General features: G+C 43.2%; 1 protein-coding gene across 1 annotated transcript in view; it reads right to left on the bottom strand.

Annotated features, from left to right (window-relative positions):
- Positions 1-24,068, bottom strand: part of LOC135525527 (neurexin-3a-beta-like) — a 347,678-nt gene that overhangs the window by 19,095 nt on the left and 304,515 nt on the right. The window contains exon 6 of the mRNA XM_064953198.1: positions 12,191-12,272. Coding sequence (XP_064809270.1) covers positions 12,191-12,272 — 82 coding nt within the window. The remainder of the gene's footprint in view (positions 1-12,190; positions 12,273-24,068) is intronic.

Here is a 24,068-nt window from a genome sequence, read left to right as displayed (position 1 = left end):
CCAAGCCATGAGATTGAAGGAATTGTCTGTAGAGCTCTGAGACAGGATTGTGTCAAGGCACAGATCTGAGGAAGGATACCAACACATGTATGCAGCACTGAAGGACCCCAAGAACACAGTGGCTTCCATCATTCTTCAATGGAAGAAGTTTGGAACCACCAAGACTCTTCCTACAGCAATCGGGGGAGAAGGGCCTTGGTCAGGGAGGAGACAAGGAACCCGATTGTCACACCGAATTCCTCTGTGGAGACGGGAGAATCTTCCAGAAGGACAACCATTTGTGCAGCACTCCACCAGTCAGGTCTTTATGATAGAGTGGCCAGATGGATGCCACTCCTCAGTAAAAAGCACATGACAGCTAGCTTGGAGTTTTCCAAAAGGCACTTAAAGTACTCTCAGACCATGAGAAACAAGATTATCTGGTCTGATGAAACAAAGATGGAAGTCTTTGGCCTGAATGCCATGTGTCACGTCTGGAGAACACCTGGAAACATCCCTATGGTGAAGCATGGTGGTGGCAGCATCATGCTGTGGGGATGTTTTTCAGTGGCAGGGACCAAGATTGAATTTAGAGACTAGTCTGGATCGGGAAAGATGAATGGAGAAAAGTACAGAGAGATCCTTGATGAAAACCTGCTCCAGAGTTATAAGACTGGAGAGAAGGTTCACCTTCCAACACTAAGCACACAACCAGGACAATGCAGGAGTGGCTTCAGGACAAGTCTCTGAATGTCCTTGAGTGGCCCAGCCAGAGCTCGCACTTGAACCTGATCGAACATCTCTTGACCTGAAAATAGCTGTGCATCAACTCTCCACACCCAACCTGACAAAGCTTGAGAGGATCTGCAGAGGAGAATTGGAGAAACTCCCCAAATACAGGTGTGCCAAGCTTGTAGCATCATACCGAAGAAGACTCGAGGTTGTAATCGCTGCCAAAGGTGCTTCAACAAAAGACTGAGTAAAGGGTCTGAATACGTTTTTAGATGTAATTTTTCAGTTTTGTATTTTTTTATAACCGTTCAAAAAGGTCCAAAAACCTGTTTTGATATGTCATTATGGTGTATTGTGATGTCATTATGAGTTATTGTGATGTCAATATGGGGTATTGTGATGTCATTATGGGTTATTGTGTGTAGATTGACGAGGAAATAAAAAAATACATACATTTTAGAATAAGGCTGTAACTTAACGAAATGTGGAAAAAGTCAAGTGGTCTGAATACTTTCCGAATATACTGTATTCCACTGTGGTACAGCCTTTACAACAATAGTTGCATGGGAATGACCATAGAAATCATTATCCCCTGTAGGCGCATGATCTGGCGGAAATGTACTGTGAGCCTCAACCAAAATTGGGCCAATAGAGCTGGAACCCTGACAGCCTCTCCGTGGATAGAAAATAATGATTTATGCGTGCGATTAGACAGCTCTTTTTCTGGTTAGAATAAAACCAAGAGACTGAACTTGGGACACCTGGATGTGCACAATATCGTATGGTTCCTTTGACTCCAGATAGGCCAATACCCACAGCCTCTGGCCCCTCATGGGTGCCAGAGCTGCGTCCATCACCTTTGAAAAGACACGAGGCGAGATGGACAAGTCGAACAGTACTAACAAAATCTTATAGGCTATTGCCCCATAGTAGAATCTCAGGAAACTCCCATGACTCGCGTACATGGGCACATGAAAGTATGTGTCTTTTAGGTCAATGGTGGAGAACCTATCGCCAGGACGCATGGGCCTGAATATATGAACTGAGATGTTTGTTCAAGGCACGCATGTCTAGAACAGGGCGGAAATCCACGTCCATTTTGAAACGAGGAAATACCGGCTGAACCAATCATATTGCCTGTTTCTGGAGCAGGGAGTATATTTCCTCCCTTAATACTGGTGCTGAGGCCAGGGGAACAGTCGACGGGATGAAGCTGAGAAAACGTGGAGGGCGTACAACGAATTGTAGCCTGTTCCTCGACATTACTGTTCCCATTACCCAGGGCGTCATTGCGCATGTGTGCCATTGGTCGGAGCAGGCAGCAATTCTCCCGGTAAAGGCCATCTGAGGGGGCATGATGCCCCATGATGAGAAATAGGTCTTTTTTAACCTTTTTTATCTCCTCCTCTCTTGACAACCTTGAGTCTGAATGTTTTGGAGGGACTTTATTGAACTAACATGAGAAGCACATGACACACTTGAAACCCCAAAACAATGGGGTTGAAACAATGGCTTTAGGTGCATTTACCTGAAGGTCCTCTCTGGGTTCCTTGATTGGCCACTTGGGGGTACATTTGTCACCACAGATGTTTGGGCCGGCTGGCAAGAAAGGACCCCATCCCGTGCCACCCCCTATCCCCGAGCTAGGTGTGGGGGGCTGTCTCCTTCCCCGCAAGGTGGCAGAAGTGGGGCGATGCCTGTGCCAGCCAGACTGGCATTGTGCCTGGAAACCAGGACGGTCCAACCTGGTGCTGGACCCGGCCTCCATCGTAGTTTTGGTCGCTTTCTTAGCCCCCTAAGGTCAATGTCCACGCTCCGTGGGAATCTAATTAGCATAATAAAACAATTGTCAATTTTGATGATGGTGTTTTCCCGCTAATGGAACATTCACGCGTATTGCCTACTGCGCTTATATCCTACTACCGTGCACATTGCTGCGCTAATAACGTGAAGAAATTGCCTAATACCTTATCAACATGTAAAGCTAAAACGTACTGATATGATGCATCAGCCACATTGTGTAAAAAAGTTGTTTTGATGCTCGTGGTTTATTCATTTTGGACCGAATACCAATATCCTCAATATTCACCTCGGATTTGGTTAAGGCGCGCGCGCAGTTGCGTCCCCAAAGTGTCTGTCTTCACTTGCAGTCTGTGAGTGAGAGGTGCTTCGGAGCGTGCAGAACTCATGGAGAAAGGTAAATGCAGCACTCCAGGCCAAGGGCACAAAGGCCACTGCCCGCAAACCGCATGGATTTTTGTAGGGTGCATGACGGCCACACAAAGGCGATGCCTTCGTGAAATTTGAGGCATTTTCAAGTGCTTGTCAAATTGGGAATGAGAGACTGAAGAAGTGTGTACAGCCTGCGCAAAAAAAAACAAGCAGAGCTCATGCCTTTCAAGCCTTTTTTCAAATTATCACTAGAGTCGCATGATGCAGCCTGACAATGTATTAAAAAATTTAAACATATAGCCCATAATTTGTAGAAACTAAAGTTACATCAATAACTCTAAATTTAGCATTTAGGAGTACCTATTTTGTTGTTAACCGCTCAACACACATTAGCCGCATGTGTGCACTCCCACAAATTGATGGAGAAAATATACTTTCTATTTTATTCAACTTTGTTCAATTGTATTCTTCATACTATGAAATAAAATACATTAATTCTAAGGAATTCTAAGCAAATCGTGTGTGCTAAATGAACTAGTGTAGCCCACAGCTATTTGACATAGCCAGATCCATAACCATACAACAGGACCATTCAGGTTATGGGATTCCGTTCTTCTGAAATACACTACATTTTCTTCATATCATGCTTCTTTAGGAATGTCAAAAATAAATAATGAATTTATTGTGAAGGTGTAGGCTATCTTACATGGATTTATTCAACTTTTTAAAATGTGGATGTTCCAAAGGCTGTGTGTGGAATTAATTCACGGTCAATTAACGTGAGACCGACAGTTATTTGCTTGACAATTTCATTACTGCCACATCCCTAGTCAGACCATGAAACATCCTGAAAATGGTCTTCTCACAAAATTGTCTGTAGTGTAAGAACGGTTTGGCCTATAAAATACCCATTTATGGAAATTAGATACTCCCCCAACACAATGGTGTTCTCCGTTTTGCTCTACGACCCCCACAAGCGCCAACCTGCCAACTTCTGTAGCATCCAAACAGTTTTGGCTACACACCAAAGGTGAGACTCAAAAATACGCACATGTCAGTTGTTTTGCTCTACGACCCCCACCGGCCTCACAAGACTCGTCTGATTGTCCCCCGGTAACAGTTGAAAACATGAATGGAAGTCTACAGTATATGGAGACTGTTTAGTGACAAAAGAAGGGGTTAAATGCATGTAAAATATAATACTTAATTATTATAGTTTTTTTGATGGGACTATCTGCTGTTCCATGTAGTGAATTTGTTATTCAATGACATTCAATGTGTTATTATGGTAAGTATATTAACTATATTTTTTACATTTGAAGTCGGAAGTTAACATACACTTAATCTTGCGACGAGCAATCCCGGATCCGTGATCGTAATCATAGCCTCAAACGAATTAGCATAACGCACATAAATGCCCTTGGAAACTTTTCCTATTCATGAAAATCGCAAATTAAATAAATATTCAAACACAAGCTTAGCCTTCAACACTGTCATCTCAGATTTTGAAAATATGCGTTACAGCCAACGCAATTGTGTAAGTTTATCATGGCATAATGCTATTCTAGGCTCTGCTGGCAGCAGGCAACATTTTCACGAAAATAAGAAAAGCAACCAAATTAAATAATTTACCTTTTAAGATCTTTCCTATATATCTCGGAGCCCCCCTCCACCTGCTTAGACAGGGCTTGGATTCTTATGGGTTAGCCACCGTACTTACTGCACCAGCAAATTTAAGTAGAACTATTGTTTGTGATTTGGAAACTGAAAAGAATAAGTACAAACTTCAGCACACAACGTCCAGGGGGTGAACCTGCTCTACCACTTTGGGACAGTTTAGTTGGCTGAACGTAAGACAGGCTTGTTTTCCAATTGGTTGTTTGAGTGGCCTGAATCATTCCTGTTCACACAGTAATAGTGTACATTGGTGTAATGGTGTAGAGTGGAATAATTGAAGGGATGAATCCGAGCCTCAGGCTTATCACCTGTGGAAGGCTTGGCTTCCAGCGAGGTGGTGATTTCATTGGCCTTGTCAGGCCAAGTCACGACCGTGCGATTCCCCATAATATTTTTTTATCGAAGTTGACTGACTGAAAGCGAACCTTTAGATATGTGGACAGATGGACGAGTCACATAGCTAATACGTTCTCTGGAGAGAGTTTGCACTTTCCTATGTGATAATTACATTTTCTTGTCTTCAGAGTGAAACACAGAGTTGTTGCAACCATCGGAGAGATGCCTGAACACATTTTGTTTTATTATTATTTTTATCCCAAACCTAAACCCCTCAGAATGAATGCCTTTTCTTAACCATCAACAGGGAGTTTCGGTTTCACTTTTGCACAGTTTGACTGATGTCATACGCCGTTTTAATTACCGAATAAACGCCAAAATATCCCTTAATTAAAACAGCCACACTGTGTCTACAGCAACATGTACGGCCCCAAAGTGCATCATTAATACGGTCCCACAGTGCATATCTCTGTTGCTGCAGTTTTGCACTGGGACTGCATTTTCTTTGGTGTTTGAGATGGGTATGTAGAGTGTACTGCAAATTACCACTACTGTGCAGTTATCATTGGAATAGCAGGTTTAGAGTGTGATGGTATTTCATCTCCTATCAATTAATAAAATCTATGTTATTAGTTTAAAATGTGTGTAATTATCATCACCAGTGGTATCTGTCTTATGGAATTCCTTTAAGGGGAAAAGGGGAATACAAAACAGTTTTACAAACAGAGGACAGAGTCACATGACGACGCCTCAAAACAGAAACACAGACAAACGGACAGAAAGACAGACAAACGGACAGAGGGACAGACAAAAACAGACAAGTGCAGAACAGAAAGAGAGACGATGTCGCAATAGGTAATGTTGTGTGGAACTCAAAGTGACCGGAAGACAAAGCAAAGTTAGTATAAATGGCGAGTTAGGGGTCAAGGGTCAGACACACATGAGCCAATTAGAGTTCATGCTTTGAAGGGATGGAGGTCACCGGGAGGTGACCCGGAAGAGGAAGGGTTAAGGTTGAGTTAGCCACTACTGTTAATGTGTGCCACAAAATGACAGCAGCTCAAAAGAGGAAAGCATATATACTTTGTGGCAATAAAATAATCTTCATGTCATCTTCATTGAAACCAATTTAAATGCAGAATGGCTTGACAAGGAAGGGGGAGGGCTTTAGGAGGACAATAAGGTAGGTAGTGAACGAAGGGAGGAGGGGAGGTTAAAAAGATATCATTCTTAATTCACAACTTTCTTCAGTTAGATGTTATGGCTGCCTGCTTGAGGCCCAAAAAGTTGATGACAAGAACATATTTTGTTGCCTTTTTATTTGCTTTGATTATCAAAACACAGGAACGTTTTGCTCTAAAAAGCCTCATGGCAACAAAGGCTCTAAAAGAGATGAGGAAAACAATTTTTTCAACCACCGAAAATTCATGCTGCACATGATGAGGCGAGACAACAGGCATGTCGTATTTCAGATAATTGGCAGATAGATAAAGACAACGACTCAAAACAAAACCAACACAATCCGGAAGCCAAGAGAACCGAACATATAAAAGAGCCTGTCACATACAAAACGTCAAACGAAAGTATACAAAATAAAAACATCCCTCACATGCTTCACTCACGAAAATGACGGAAAATAAATATCGAGACCACGTAGCATGCAGCTGTCCACGTCAACTGATGTCGGGGCTAGAATGGTGTGAATTTCTGTGTAAACATATGATGATTGGATGACTGGGGCTCTGATGATATCTGTCCTCAGAGACCTGGAGAGCTCAGAGGGCTATAGTAGAGATCAGACATGGGCTCTTTAGCACTGCTATCTCTCATAGAAACTTTGGGAGGAATTGGAATTGACCACTCAGAGGACGATAATCAGATATTTCTGATAACACCTTGGTCTGAGCAGCATGGGACCGTCTCGTCGTCTGTCATTTGAGCAATGCCAGGTGAGGTACCTGAGATACACTAAGGCACTTTACTTCTTATTGGCCACATTTAGAGCCACAAATAAAAGCATCTATAGGGCACCTGATGTGGGTGTCCCTGCCATACTAAACAGCCAGTACCTGATGTGGTTGTCCCTGCCATACTAAACAGCCAGTACCTGATGTGGGTGTCCCTGCCATACTAAACAGCCAGTACCTGATGTGGGTGTCTCTGCCATACTAAACAGCCAGTACCTGATGTGGGTGTCCCTGCCATACTAAACAGCCAGTACCTGATGTGGGTGTCCCTGCCATACTAAACAGCCAGCACCTGATGTGGGTGTCCCTGCCATACTAAACAGCCAGTACCTGAGGTGGGTGTCCCTGCCATACCAAACAGCCAGTACCTGATGTGGGTGTCCCTGCCATACTAAACAGCCAGTACCTGATGTGGGTGTCCCTGCCATACTAAACAGCCAGTACCTGATATGGGTGTCCCTGCCATACTAAACAGCCAGCACCTGATGTGGGTGTCCCTGCCATACCAAACAGCCAGTACCTGAGGTGGGTGTCCCTGCCATACCAAACAGCCAGCACCTGATGTGGGTGTCCCTGCCATACTAAACAGCCAGTAACCTGATATGGGTGTCCCTGCCATACCAAACAGCCAGTACCTGATATGGTTGTCCCTGCCATACCAAACAGCCAGTACCTGATGTGGGTGTCCCTGCCATACCAAACAGCCAGTACCTGATGTGGGTGTCCCTGCCATACTAAACAGCCAGCACCTGAGGTGGGTGTCCCTGCCATACTAAACAGCCAGCACCTGATGTGGGTGTCCCTGCCATACTAAACAGCCAGCACCTGATGTGGGTGTCCCTGCCATACCAAACAGCCAGTACCTGATGTGGGTGTCCCTGCCATACTAAACAGCCAGTACCTGATGTGGGTGTCCCTGCCATACTAAACAGCCAGCACCTGAGGTGGGTGTCCCTGCCATACTAAACAGCCAGCACCTAGCACCTGATGTGGGTGTCCCTGCCATACCAAACAGCCAGCACCTGAGGTGGGTGTCCCTGCCATACTAAACAGCCAGCACCTGAGGTGGGTGTCCCTGCCATACCAAACAGCCAGTACCTGATATGGGTGTCCCTGCCACACCAAACAGCCAGCAGCTGATGTGGGTGTCCCTGCCATACCAAACAGCCAGCACCTGATGTGGGTGTCCCTGCCATACCAAACAGCCAGTACCTGAGGTGGGTGTCCCTGCCATACCAAACAGCCAGCACCTGATATGGGTGTCCCTGCCATACCAAACAGCCAGCACCTGATGTGGGTGTCCCTGCCATACCAAACAGCCAGCACCTGATGTGGGTGTCCCTGCCATACTAAACAGCCAGCACCTGATGTGGGTGTCCCTGCCATACTAAACAGCCAGCACCTGAGGTGGGTGTCCCTGCCATACTAAACAGCCAGCACCTGAGGTGGGTGTCCCTGCCATACCAAACAGCCAGCACCTGATGTGGGTGTCCCTGCCATACTAAACAGCCAGCACCTGATGTGGGTGTCCCTGCCATACCAAACAGCCAGTAACCTGATATGGGTGTCCCTGCCATACCAAACAGCCAGTACCTGATGTGGGTGTCCCTGCCATACTAAACAGCCAGCACCTGATGTGGGTGTCCCTGCCATACCAAACAGCCAGTAACCTGATATGTGTGTCCCTGCCATACCAAACAGCCAGTACCTGATGTGGGTGTCCCTGCCATACTAAACAGCCAGTACCTGAGGTGGGTGTCCCTGCCATACTTAACAGCCAGTACCTGAGGTGGGTGTCCCTGCCATACTAAACAGCCAGCACCTGAGGTGGGTGTCCCTGCCATGCCAAACAGCCAGCACCTGATATGGGTGTCCCTGCCATACCAAACAGCCAGTACCTGATGTGGGTGTCCCTGCCATACCAAACAGCCAGTACCTGATGTGGGTGTCCCTGCCATACTATACAGCCAGTACCTGAGGTGGGTGTCCCTGCCATACCAAACAGCCAGTACCTGATATGGTTGTCCCTGCCATACCAAACAGCCAGTACCTGATATGGGTGTCCCTGCCATACCAAACAGCCAGCACCTGATATGGGTGTCCCTGCCATACCAAACAGCCAGTACCTGATATGGTTGTCCATGCCATACCAAACAGCCAGCACCTGATATGGGTGTCCCTGCCATACCAAACAGCCAGCACCTGATGTGGGTGTCCCTGCCATACTAAACAGCCAGTACCTGATGTGGGTGTCCCTGCCATACTAAACAGCCAGTACCTGATATGGGTGTCCCTGCCATACTAAACAGCCAGTACCTGATGTGGGTGTCCCTGCCATACTAAACAGCCAGTACATGATGTGGGTGTCCCTGCCATACTAAACAGCCAGTAACCTGATATGGGTGACCCTGCCATACTAAACAGCCAGTACCTGATGTGGGTGTCCCTGCGATACCAAACAGCCAGTACTTGAGGTGGGTGTCCCTGCCATACCAAACAGCCAATACAATCAAACCCAGTTTGCTTGGCTCAAAAAGGTGGATTTATTCATGTAAATTGCTGAAGCTACAGGACATGTTGATGGAATAACTGGCTTACATCTGTCGTGTCCATGGGTGATTCATGTATACAACTGAAGCTATAGGATATGTTGATGGACTAACTGGCTTATATCAAAACTTGCTTTAAAATTTTCAATTTTCTTTGGGAAGTAAACAGTAAAGGTTAAAATGTGTGTTGTGGTGTTTTGGTATCCACAGTTCTATATTGGTGTTGTGGTACACACAGTTCGATATTGGTGTTGTGGTACACACAGTTCTATATTGGTGTTGTGGTACACACAGTTCTATATTGGTGTTGTGGTATCCACAGTTCTATATTGGTGTTGTGGTACACACAGTTCTATATTGGTGTTGTGGTATCCACAGTTCTATATTGGTGTTGTGGTATCCACAGTTCCATATTGGTGTTGTGGTACACACAGTTCTATATTGGTGTTGTGGTACACACAGTTCTATATTGGTGTTGTGGTATCCACAGTTCTATATTGGTGTTGTGGTACACACAGTTCTATATTGGTGTTGTGGTATCCACAGTTCTATATTGGTGTTGTGGTACACACAGTTCTATATTGGTGTTGTGGTACACACAGTTCTATATTGGTGTTGTGGTATCCACAGTTCTATATTGGTGTTGTGGTACACACAGTGCTATATTGGTGTTGTGGTATCCACAGTTCTATATTGGTGTTGTGGTATCCACAGTTCTATATTGGTGTTGTGGTACACACAGTTCTATATTGGTGTTGTGGTATCCACAGTTCTATATTGGTGTTGTGGTACACACAGTTCTATATTGGTGTTGTGGTACACACAGTTCTATATTGGTGTTGTGGTACACACAGTTCTATATTGGTGTTGTGGTACACACAGTTCTATATTGGTGTTGTGGTACACACAGTTCTATATTGGTGTTGTGGTATCCACAGTTCTATATTGGTGTTGTGGTACACACAGTTCTATATTGGTGTTGTGGTATCCACAGTTCTATATTGGTGTTGTGGTACCCACAGTTCTATATTGGTGTTGTGGTACACACAGTTCTATATTGGTGTTGTGGTACACACAGTTCTATATTGGTGTTGTGGTATCCACAGTTCTATATTGGTGTTGTGGTACACACAGTTCTATATTGGTGTTGTGGTATCCACAGTTCTATATTGGTGTTGTGGTACCCACAGTTCCATATTGGTGTTGTGGTACACACAGTTCTATATTGGTGTTGTGGTACACACAGTTCTATATTGGTGTTGTGGTACCCACAGTTCTATATTGGTGTTGTGGTACACACAGTTCTATATTGGTGTTGTGGTACACACAGTTCTATATTGGTGTTGTGGTATCCACAGTTCTATATTGGTGTTGTGGTACACACAGTTCTATATTGGTGTTGTGGTACACACAGTTCTATATTGGTGTTGTGGTACACACAGTTCTATATTGGTGTTGTGGTACACACAGTTCTATATTGGTGTTGTGGTACACACAGTTCTATATTGGTGTTGTGGTACACACAGTTCTATATTGGTGTTGTGGTACACACAGTTCTATATTGGTGTTGTGGTACACACAGTTCTATATTGGTGTTGTGGTACACACAGTTCTATATTGGTGTTGTGGTACACACAGTTCTATATTGGTGTTGTGGTACACACAGTTCTATATTGGTATTGTGGTTCACACAGTTCTATATTGGTGTTGTGGTACACACAGTTCTATATTGGTGTTGTGGTACACACAGTTCTATATTGGTGTTGTGGTACACACAGTTCTATATTGGTGTTGTGGTACACACAGTTCTATATTGGTGTTGTGGTATCCACAGTTCTATATTGGTGTTGTGGTACACACAGTTCCGTGCCAGAGAACTGGCTTTTCAGATTTTATCCAAACAAGATAAGGCAAACCCAAGTTCTCTCAAGAAGCTCAGAGGAACATGATTTGGAACGTCTAAGTTAGCTCAATATTGTATTTTTCATATTTGGTTTGCAATAAGACAGCAGGATAACATGTTCACCTTGAAGCAAAAACAACAACAATAAAACCACAGCGCTCTACACAGAAATTCGATGATATCTCTTCTCTATTAAATGTTTTACAGTGCAAGCCTCTAAATATGGAAACATTTAAAAATGAAATACAAACACACATAAATGAGTCAATACTTTAATTCCTGCTAGATATCTAATCACGCAGTAATTTCACTGAAAGCAAATATTTAAGAAGAGAATCTCAAAATGTATCATGAGTCAAAATGCAAGTCAGGACAGTGGATAGAGCACTGTGCCTGAACACGGAATGATACATTTTGATGCATCAACACAGAGAACATGGCACATCTTCACACTAACTGTGTCTTTTTTCTCTCTCTCTCATTCAACGCTGAGAGGACAACGTTTGCATGTGTTTTGGTGACCATGTTAACCACTTCAGATGACCCCATGGGCAAGTGTAAATCATCAAACTAGCATGGTTTACAGTGTTTTTGAAAGCAACATATATGATTTTATAATATGAATAGTCCATGATGGATTTCACTATTTTCCACTTTGCGATGTATTATGTTGTCTGTAATTCAGTCAGATTTTACCGTAACAAATCTCCAGTCTTGCCATAATTTGTCCTTTGGGTTCCTATCTTTGGAAGTTACACTTTGTGTGTCCATGGGGTTACGATGCTTTATAGGATGCAGTGCTTGATCCTCAGGTGTGCATGGAGTGAGAGATAGAGCAGCGTGAGAGCAAGCAGAGGGAAACTAACCTAGCCCACCTGCACGGCCAGAGTCACACTCCTCCAGGTCCTCGTCATCACTGGAACACTCTGCTGAAGACACCATGTCGTCTGGCGTCTGCTTCATGGGCCAAACACATGGCGGAATAAGAACAAAACAAAATACACAAAAGAAAGGAGAAACAGAAACACAGGTACAAACACACGGACACAGACAGGAAGTGGACAAAAACACACAGACGAATAAGATAATTAGTTTCAATATAATTCCCCCCCTATTTGATAGAACAATGAGGTCAGAGAACAATGACAAATATAAAATTGAAAATGTCATACACAATCTTACATTTCCTATTGACTTACTAGAAAATCTTGAGTATAAAAGGGAAAACATACATAAAGGACCTTTAAATGTAAAGTTTTCCTTTGAGTTCATATCCAGGCACAGTAGAAAAACAAAAGAGAAGCTCCCCTCTGAAATGTATGCATTATACTGTACAGTTTAGTTATTCTTCACCGCACTGTACAGTGTAGTTCTTCATCATTGTACTGTACAGTGTAGTTCTTCATCATTGTAGTGTACAGTGTAGTTCTTCATCATTGTACTGTGCAGTGTAGTTCTTCATCATTGTACTGTACAGTGTAGTTCTTCATCATTGTAATGTACAGTGTAGTTCTTCATCATTGTACTGTACAGTGTAGTATTCATCATTATACAGTACAGTGTAGTATTCATCATTATACAGTACAGTGTAGTATTCATCATTATACAGTACAGTGTAGTATTCATCATTATACTGTACAGTGTAGTATTAATCATTGTACTGTACAGTGTAGTTCTTCATCATTGTAGTGTACAGTGTAGTTCTTCATCATTGTACTGTGCAGTGTAGTTCTTCATCATTGTACTGTACAGTGTAGTTCTTCATCATTGTAATGTACAGTGTAGTTCTTCATCATTGTACTGTACAGTGTAGTATTAATCATTATACTGTACAGTGTAGTATTCATCATTATACTGTACAGTGTAGTATTAATCATTATACTGTACAGTGTAGTATTCATCATTATACAGTACAGTGTAGTATTCATCATTATACAGTACAGTGTAGTATTCATCATTATACAGTACAGTGTAGTATTCATCATTATACTGTACAGTGTAGTATTAATCATTATACTGTACAGTGTAGTATTAAACATTATACTGTACAGTGTAGTATTCATCATTATACAGTACAGTGTAGTATTCATCATTATACTGCACAGTGTAGTATTCATCATTATACTGTACAGTGTAGTATTAAACATTATACTGCACAGTGTAGTATTCATCATTATACTGTACAGTGTAGTATTCATCATTATACTGTACAGTGTAGTATTAAACATTATACTGTACAGTGTAGTATTCATCATTATACAGTACAGTGTAGTATTAATCATTATACTGTACAGTGTAGTATTCATCATTATACTGTACAGTGTAGTATTCATCATTATACAGTACAGTGTAGTATTCATCATTATACTGTACAGTGTAGTATTCATCATTATACTGTACAGTGTATTAGTCATCATTATACTGTACAGTGTAGTAGTCATCATTATACAGTACAGTGTAGTATTAAACATTATACTGTACAGTTTAGTTCTGATCTGAGCGACTGCCAGCTCATTATCTTTCACTCTTTACTTAGCCGGGTAATGGAAAAACTTCTGCTGTCTTTATCAAAGCCTTTCTTTCAAACGCCAACCATGATATTTCCCTGGCGACATCTCTTCACGGTTGTTAACTCGGTTGTTAACTCGGTCCAATATCTCACCCCTCCCCCCATCTTACCCTGTCTAACAGTATGCATTGATTTGCATTGCTTTAGAGCATGGCTATTGAGCAGGGAGGGCGGCTCGATCATCTCCTTCACCTCCTTCTCTGATTTATCTCTCCTCTCCCTCGCTCCGGACGAACTCGTTATTCAGCCTCTGCATGTCTTTACAGGAGGGGATCATTTAAGTGTTGTCATGGAGCAGCTTTATGAAATGATAAATATCAGGGGAGTAATGGAGTCATCAGTGGTTTAGCATTGTACCGTACAGTGTAGGCCCCATATATACTGCTGGGGGTTGTAGTTCCCATATATACCGCTGGGGGTTGTAGGCCCCATATATACTGCTGGGGTTTGTAGGCCCCATATATACTGCTGGGGGTTGTAGTTCCCATATATACTGCTGGGGGTTGTAGTTCCCATATATACTGCTGGGGTTTGTCGGACCCATATATACTGCTGGGGTTGTAGGCCCTGCATATATTTACTGGGGGGTAGTTCCCATATATAATGCTGGGGTTGTAGGCCCATATACTGCTGGGGTTTGTCGGACCCATATATACTGCTGGGGTTGTAGGCCCCATATATCTGTGGGGTTTGTCGGACCCATTATACTGCTGGGGTTGTAGGCCCCATATATACTGCTGGGGGTTGTAGTTCCCATATATAATGCTGGGGTTGTAGGCCCCATATATACTGCTGGGGTTTGTCGGACCCATATATACTGCTGGGGTTGTAGGCCCCATATATACTGCTGGGGGTTGTAGTTCCCATATATAATGCTGGGGTTGTAGGCCCCATATATACTGCTGGGGTTTGTCGGACCCATATATACTGCTGGGGTTTGTAGGCCCCATATATACTGCTGGGGGTTGTAGGCCCCATATATACTGCTGGGGGTTGTCGGCCCCATATATACTGCTGGGGTTGTAGGCCCCATATATATACTGCTGGGGTTTGTAGGCCCCATATATACTGCTGGGGTTTGTAGGCCCCATATATACTGCTGGGGGTTGTAGGCCCCATATATACTGCTGGGGTTTGTAGGCCCCATATATACTGCTGGGGGTTGTAGGCCCCATATATACTGCTGGGGGTTGTAGGCCCCATATATACTGCTGGGGTTGTAGGCCCCATATATATACTGCTGGGGTTTGTAGGCCCCATATATACTGCTGGGGGTTGTAGGCCCCATATATACTGCTGGGGGTTGTAGGCCCCATATATACTGCTGGGGGTTGTAGGCCCCATATATACTGCTGGGGTTGTAGGCCCCATATATACTGCTGGGGGTTGTAGGCCCCATATATACTGCTGGGGTTTGTCGGCCCCATATATACTGCTGGGGTTGTAGGCCCCATATATACTGCTGGGGGTTTGTAGGCCCCATATATACTGCTGGGGGTTGTAGGCCCCATATATACTGCTGGGGTTTGTAGGCCCCATATATACTGCTGGGGGTTGTAGGCCCCATATATACTGCTGGGGGTTGTAGGCCCCATATATACTGCTGGGGGTTGTAGGCCCCATATATACTGCTGGGGTTTGTAGGCCCCATATATACTGCTGGGGTTTGTAGGCCCCATATATACTGCTGGGGTTTGTAGGCCCCATAGGCCCCATATATACTGCTGGGGGTTGTAGGCCCCATATATACTGCTGGGGGTTGTAGGCCCCATATATACTGCTGGGGGTTGTAGGCCCCATATATACTGCTGGGGGTTGTAGGCCCCATATATACTGCTGGGGTTGTAGGCCCCATATATACTGCTGGGGTTTTAGGCCCCATATATACTGCTGGGGTTTGTAGGCCCCATATATACTGCTGGGGTTTGTAGGCCACATATATACTGCTGGGGTTGATGAGAATGTAAAACAAACACGCACGCACGCACACACACACACACACACACACACACACACACACACACACACACACACACACACACACGAGGCGCAGGAGATCTACACATGGCCAGGGAGAAGGTTTGTGTGGTGGGGATACATACATGCACGCACACACACCATATCTGGGCAGAAAATAGTTACTCAAGTGTAGTTTTATAAAGAGCTAAAACTAAAAGGCTATTTTATTGAAACTATTTCCTTTGATATTCAAATAGAGGTAGAAGAAGAAAAATAAATAATGTTTGGAAGTATTTTAAACACCTCTCAGAAAACCAAATAATAATTCAAGGAATTTAAATATATGCAAGTTATTTGAAAAAGAAAAATTATATTTATTTGATGGCGGAAAATTATTTAATGAAGTACCAAAAACTCCAACAGTTAGATGAAATAGTCTAAATATATGATCATTAGCACATAGTTTGGAGGGCTTAGATATGAATCTTACAATAGCCTATAGCCGAGAATTAAATACATGAGGGATATGGAATCACCTCAACATTAGCGTAGACCACTTTTGCAGCTTCAAAATGACTAACAAATATATGAGGTAATACAGATCAAATGCTACTCTCTTCGGGTGTGACAGGGCTTGCAAACTATTTCAGATTACAAAGGTAAACCCAGCCACGATCTGCACAGTGACACCAGCCTTCCAGATGAGTTAAATGCCTTCTATGCTCACTTTGAGGCAAGCAACACTGAACCATGGATAAGAGCACCAGCTGTTCAGGTCGACTGTGTGATCACACTCTCTGTAGCTGATGTGAGTAAGACCTGTAGACAAGTTAACATTCACAAGACTGCAGGGCCAGGCGGAATACCAGGATGTTTACATGCGCTGACCAACTGGCAAGTGTCTTCACTGACATTTTCCAAATCTCCCTGACCCAGTCTGTAATACCTGCATGTGTATTGTTGTGTATTGTTAGATTTTACTGCACTGTTGGAGCTAGGAGCACAAGCTTTTCTGCTACACCCACAATAACATCTGCTAAATTCACTACATGGCCAAAAGTATGTGGACACGTGATCGTCAAACATCTCATTCCAAAATCATGGGTATTAATATGGAGTTGGTCCTCCCTTTGCTGCTATCACAGCTTCCACTCTTCTGGGAATGCTTTCCACTAGATGTTGGAACATTGCTGTGTGGACTTGCTTTCATTCAGCCACAAGAGCACATGGGCATTGTTATGCTGAAACAGGAAAGGGCCTTCCACAAAGTTGGAAGCACAGAATTGTCTAGAATGTCATTGTACGCTGTAGCATGAAGATTTTCCTTCACTGGAAGTAAGACACCTAGCCCAAACCATGAAAAACAGCCCCAGACCAATATCCCTCCTCCACCTAACTTTACAGTTGGCACTATGCATTGGGGCAGTTAGCGTTCTCCTGGCATCAGCCAAACTCAGATTCATCCGTTGGACTGCCAGTTGGTGAACCGTGATTCATCCAGAGAACGCGTCTCCACTGCTCCAGAGTCCAATGGGGGTGAGCTTTACACCACTCCAGCCAACGCTTGGCACATTGTGATCTTAGGCTGTTCGTCCATGGAAACCCAATTCATTATGCTCCCAATGGGCAGTGCTTGTGCCAACGCTGCTTCCAGAGACAGTTAGGGTTTCCATTTCACAATAAGAGCATTTACAGTTTACCTGGACAGCTCTAGTAGGGCATACATTTGACAAACTGACTTGTTGGACAGGTGGCATCCTATGACAGTGCCAAGTTGAAAGTTACTGAGCTCTTCAATAAGGCCATTCTACTTCCAATGTTTGTCTATGGAGATTTCATGGCTGTGTGCTTGATTTTATACACCTGTTAGCAAAGGGTGTGGCTGAAATAGAAGAATCCACTAATTTGAAGGAGTGTCCACATACTCCTCTATATATATAGTGTATCGGTCCAAAACACAATTTATAATGTATGTATTTTGTAATTTTTCAGTTTACAGTAAAAAGCATTTTAATGCACACAGATGAGTAAGCAGGCATTGGGGGGATCCACACTGGAGTGCTGCCAAATACAGGCCCTCAGTAAATATCAAATGATTCATTGAATATATATTTGTGGAAAAAGACTGCTTGCCGTCGTTCAGAGGGAGTATATTGCAGATGCGAAAAGCAATGAGAAAAGTAATTGACTGATTCCGGGTAAAAATGTGTCATTATCTCCGATTTCGCAGCCAAATGGCTGAGAATGACAGTGTTTAATGTCATAAACAACCCAATGCTGCAGGCTCCCTCTAGTCCCTTTCACAGAGTTAGGAGTAATGCATTGGCTGTCTGCAAGCTCACTTATACACACCACAGTATATAGGGATATTTCTCTTAGACGCATTAGGCTGAACCTAAAATCAATGGAGTCTGTAATTGTAAAATTATACCTCTTTTCTAGGAGTCCAGCCATGGGTTGCATTGGTCTATTTTTGTATGTGTCAGCGTTAGATACACACACACATTCCTGTGTAAACCAGTGGAAAGATCTGCATGTGCCTGAAGCGGCTGCGTATCACTAATGTCAGGCATAATATAACCCTCATTAGAGGAGAATGGTGCCAATAATCACAACATGTCACCCAGGGACAATGCGTGGAAATTAATTGTATTAGTTGTATTTCCATTGAGACAAAGGTCAGTCCCGCATCAACACAATTTACTGAATACAATATAATACAAATATACAATCACATTCCTCAGCAAGTGGTCCCCAATCAACATTTTGAACGGCCGCGAGGCACCAGAACATCAAGTTGTAGTGAACTCCCCCCACACGCCTTGCAATTTCCTGAAATTCTACACATTTTGCAATGGGGCGGAGAGAACATTCTGCAATTTTATAACACATTTCGTGTAATTCCACTAATTTTGCCATGGGGCGGAGAGAACATTCTGCAATTATATAACACATTTCGTGTAATTCCACTCATGTTGCCATGGGGCGGAGAGAACATTCTGCAATTTTATAACACATTTCATGTAATTCCACTCATGTTGCCATGGGGCGGAGAGAACATTCTGCAATTTTATAACACATTTCATGTAATTCCACTCATGTTGCCATGGGGCGGAGAGAACATTCTGCAATTTTATAACACATTTCATGTAATTCCACTCATGTTGCCATGGGGCGGAGAGAACATTCTGCAATTTTATAGCACATTTCGTGTAATTCCACTAATTTTGCCATGGGGCGGAGAGAACATTCTGCAATTTTATAGCACATTTCGTGTAATTCCACTAATTTTGCCATGGGGCGGAGAGAACATTCTGCAATTATATAACACATTTCGTGTAATTCCACTAATTTTGCCATGGGGCGGAGAGAACATTCTGCAATTTTATAACACATTTCGTGTAATTCCACTCATTTTGCCATGGGGCGGAGAGAACATTCTGCAATTTTATAGCACATTTCGTGTAATTCCACTAATTTTGCCATGGGGCGGAGAGAACATTCTGCAATTTTATAGCACATTTCGTGTAATTCCACTAATTTTGCCATGGGGCGGAGAGAACATTCTGCAATTTTATAACACATTTCATGTAATTCCACTCATGTTGCCATGGGGCGGAGAGAACATTCTGCAATTTTATAACACATTTCATGTAATTCCACTCATGTTGCCATGGGGCGGAGAGAACATTCTGCAATTTTATAACACATTTCATGTAATTCCACTCATGTTGCCATGGGGCGGAGAGAACATTCTGCAATTTTATAACACATTTCATGTAATTCCACTCATGTTGCCATGGGGCGGAGAGAACATTCTGCAATTTTATAACACATTTCATGTAATTCCACTCATGTTGCCATGGGGCGGAGAGAACATTCTGCAATTTTATAGCACATTTCGTGTAATTCCACTAATTTTGCCATGGGGTGGAGAGAACATTCTGCAATTTTATAGCACATTTCGTGTAATTCCACTAATTTTGCCATGGGGCGGAGAGAACATTCTGCAATTTTATAACACATTTCGTGTAATTCCACTCATGTTGCCATGGGGCGGAGAGAACATTCTGCAATTTTATAACACATTTCATGTAATTCCACTCATGTTGCCATGGGGCGGAGAGAACATTCTGCAATTTTATAACACATTTCATGTAATTCCACTCATGTTGCCATGGGGCGGAGAGAACATTCTGCAATTTTATAACACATTTCATGTAATTCCACTCATGTTGCCATGGGGCGGAGAGAACATTCTGCAATTTTATAACACATTTCATGTAATTCCACTCATGTTGCCATGGGGCGGAGAGAACATTCTGCAATTTTATAGCACATTTCGTGTAATTCCACTAATTTTGCCATGGGGCGGAGAGAACATTCTGCAATTTTATAGCACATTTCGTGTAATTCCACTAATTTTGCCATGGGGCGGAGAGAACATTCTGCAATTTTATAGCACATTTCGTGTAATTCCACTAATTTTGCCATGGGGCGGAGAGAACATTCTGCAATTTTATAGCACATTTCGTGTAATTCCACTAATTTTGCCATGGGGCGGAGAGAACATTCTGCAATTTTATAACACATTTCATGTAATTCCACTCATGTTGCCATGGGGCGGAGAGAACATTCTGCAATTTTATAACACATTTCATGTAATTCCACTCATGTTGCCATGGGGCGGAGAGAACATTCTGCAATTTTATAACACATTTCATGTAATTCCACTCATGTTGCCATGGGGCGGAGAGAACATTCTGCAATTTTATAACACATTTCATGTAATTCCACTCATGTTGCCGTGGGGCACAGATTTTTTAAATGTGTGTTATATGTTTGTTTTTGTTTTTTTTACAGTTTTACAGTTTTACAGCTGATTAACTGCAATTCTACCCATTTTGCCATGTGGCGAAAATACATTTTTTCAGTTTTAAAGCGAATTTCAAAAAATTCTACACATTTTGACATGTAACATCTGAGTGAGAGTGACTCACAAAATCAAAGGGGGCCCACTGGAGGTCAGAGATATACCCTGCGTGCCTGGTCGGTATTCAGTATTAAACCTCTGTATTACTCTGTATTAAACCTCTGTAGAAGATTATCCTCTAGTCCCAGGTCTGACAGTGGAGGGACCCTGTATTAAACCTCTGTAGAAGATTATCCTCTAGTCCCAGGTCTGACAGAGGAAGGACCCTGTATTAAACCTCTGTAGAAGATTATCCTCTAGTCCCAGGTCTGACAGAGGAGGGAGTCTGTATTAAACCTCTGTAGAAGATTATCCCCTAGTCCCAGGTCTGACAGAGGAGGGAGTCTGTATTAAACCTCTGTAGAAGATTATCCCCTAGTCCCAGGTCTGACAGAGGAGGGAGTCTGTATTAAACCTCTGTAGAAGATTATCCCCTAGTCCCAGGTCTGACAGAGGAAGGAGTCTGTATTAAACCTCTGTAGAAGATTATCCCCTAGTCCCAGGTCTGACAGAGGAGGGAGTCTGTATTAAACCTCTGTAGAAGATTATCCTCTAGTCCCAGGTCTGACAGAGGAAGGACCCTGTATTAAACCTCTAGAAGATTATCCCCTGGTCCCAAGTCTGACAGAGGAAGGACCCTGTATTAAACCTCTGTAGAAGATTATCCCCTAGTCCCAAGTCTGACAGAGGAAGGACCCTGTATTAAACCTCTGTAGAAGATTATCCCCTGGTCCCAGGTCTGACAGAGGAAGGACCCTGTATTAAACCTCTGTAGAAGATTATCCCCTGGTCCCAGGTCTGACAGAGGAGGGAGTCTGTATTAAACCTCTGTAGAAGATTATCCCCTAGTCCCAGGTCTGACAGAGGAGGGAGTCTGTATTAAACCTCTGTAGAAGATTATCCTCTAGTCCCAGGTCTGACAGAGGAGGGAGTCTGTATTAAACCTCTGTAGAAGATTATCCCCTAGTCCCAGGTCTGACAGAGGAGGGAGTCTGTATTAAACCTCTGTAGAAGATTATCCCCTAGTCCCAGGTCTGACAGAGGAAGGAGCCTGTATTAAACCTCTGTAGAAGATTATCCCCTAGTCCCAGGTCTGACAGAGGAGGGACCCTGTATTAAACCTCTGTAGAAGATTATCCCCTAGTCCTAGGTCTGACAGAGGAGGGACCCTGTATTAAACCTCTGTAGAAGATTATCCCCTAGTCCCAGGTCTGACAGAGGAGGGAGTCTGTATTAAACCTCTGTAGAAGATTATCCCCTAGTCCCAGGTCTGACAGAGGAGGGACCCTGTATTAAACCTCTGTAGAAGATTATCCTCTAGTCCCAGGTCTGACAGAGGAAGGACCCTGTATTAAACCTCTGTAGAAGATTATCCCCTAGTCCCAGGTCTGACAGAGGAAGGACCCTGTATTAAACCTCTGTAGAAGATTATCCCCTAGTCCCAGGTCTGACAGAGGAAGGACCCTGTATTAAACCTCTGTAGAAGATTATCCCCTAGTCCCAGGTCTGACAGAGGAAGGACCCTGTATTAAACCTCTGTAGAAGATTATCCCCTAGTCCCAGGTCTGACAGAGGAAGGACCCTGTATTAAACCTCTGTAGAAGATTATCCCCTAGTCCCAGGTCTGACAGAGGAGGGAGTCTGTATTAAACCTCTGTAGAAGATTATCCTCTGGTCCCAGGTCTGACAGAGGAAGGACCCTGTATTAAACCTCTAGAAGATTATCCCCTGGTCCCAGGTCTGACAGAGGAGGGACCCTGTATTAAACCTCTGTAGAAGATTAGCTCTGTTTCCTCAAGCGTGAGAGGAGACCAGGCTTCACACTGGGCAACTGATCCACACAAATACTCATCAATTTATTCCAAAACTACAGGAAATCAGACGTTCCTCAGAGTAGAAATATCTCCTCAAATCGAGATGAAGGTGTAATCTTAGCAAGGAAAAAGCACACAGCTTGAATTGATACATCTCTGTGTTCCCTTCCTGAGCACCAGAGAGAGATATTGAGATAGTATGTACACGCTAAACAATGAGGTTTCCTCAGGGAAGGGTGACGGTTTTATGTGGAACCATACAGAGCCACATAACCCTTTGAGCTCTTCAATGTATTTTTTTTGTTCTTTCCCCCTTTAGTTATATTTCAAATGTAGGGACAGCGACTCAGACTATTTTGGGGTGTGGTTTGTTCAGAGCTCTTTTTGTGCTACTGTGAGTGAAATAATGTTTATTGAGAATGGTTGATTAAGTCATTGGTTCTCAATTCTCTCCTCCGGAACTAGCACACCTGATTCAACTTGTCAATGAACACTATAATAAAACATGTGGAATTTTAACAATATAATATGGTATTTCATTTTTACCTTTATTTAACCAGGCAAGTCAGTTAAGAACAAATTCTTATTTTCAATGACGGCCTGGGAACAGTGGGTTAACTGTCTGTTCAGAGGCAGAACGACAGATTTTTACCTTGTCAGCTCGGGGGTTTGAACTCGCAACCTTCCGGTTACTAGTACAATGCTCTAACCACTAGGCTACCCTGCCGCCCCAAAAATCAGAACAAAAAACATGTATGGTTCTACAAAGAACATATGAGATTGAGACATTTTCTTTGTGGAACCATTCACGGAAAAGGTTCTATAAAGAACGCTAAAAAGGGTTCTTTATACATGTAACCCCAAAAATGGTTAGAAACATAGCGTAACCCTTTTATGGTGTAATATAGAACCTTTTTTAATGGCTCTATACAGGTTCCACTTAGAACCTTCATGTTTCTTTATAGAACCTTCAAAAAAAGGTTCCATGCAGAACCAAAAAGGCTTCCGCTATAGTTACAAGCCAAAGAACCCTTACTTGGCACTATATAGAACCATTTGTTTTTGGTGTGTATTCGACAGGGCCTGTGCTGGTGGGCTAGACACATTATTCAGTACAGTCCACTATTTGTACCACTATGATCAAGCTTTGTGCATTGAGTTTAACAAATACACAAAAAATAAAAGTCAAACACATTCACAGGCACACGCACGCACGCACACACACACACACACACACACACACACACACACACACACACACACACACACACACACACACACACACCTCTGAAATCAGCTCATGCTGTCTGCCACTGATATCCAAGCCAGGCTGCATCAACCCGCCGGCAGCCCTGTAGGCTCCACCCCCGAGTCAGGTTCCATCCTGTGTGTCTGTGTATACTGATGGCTGCAGGCTGTCCTCAAGTCCTCTTAGCTCC

The sequence above is a fragment of the Oncorhynchus masou genome, chromosome 32 (assembly GCF_036934945.1).
Source record: "Oncorhynchus masou masou isolate Uvic2021 chromosome 32, UVic_Omas_1.1, whole genome shotgun sequence".
Taxonomy (NCBI): Eukaryota; Metazoa; Chordata; class Actinopteri; order Salmoniformes; family Salmonidae; genus Oncorhynchus; species Oncorhynchus masou.
Note: the sequence above shows the minus strand (reverse complement) of the source record. Positions and strands in the feature narration are given on the sequence as shown.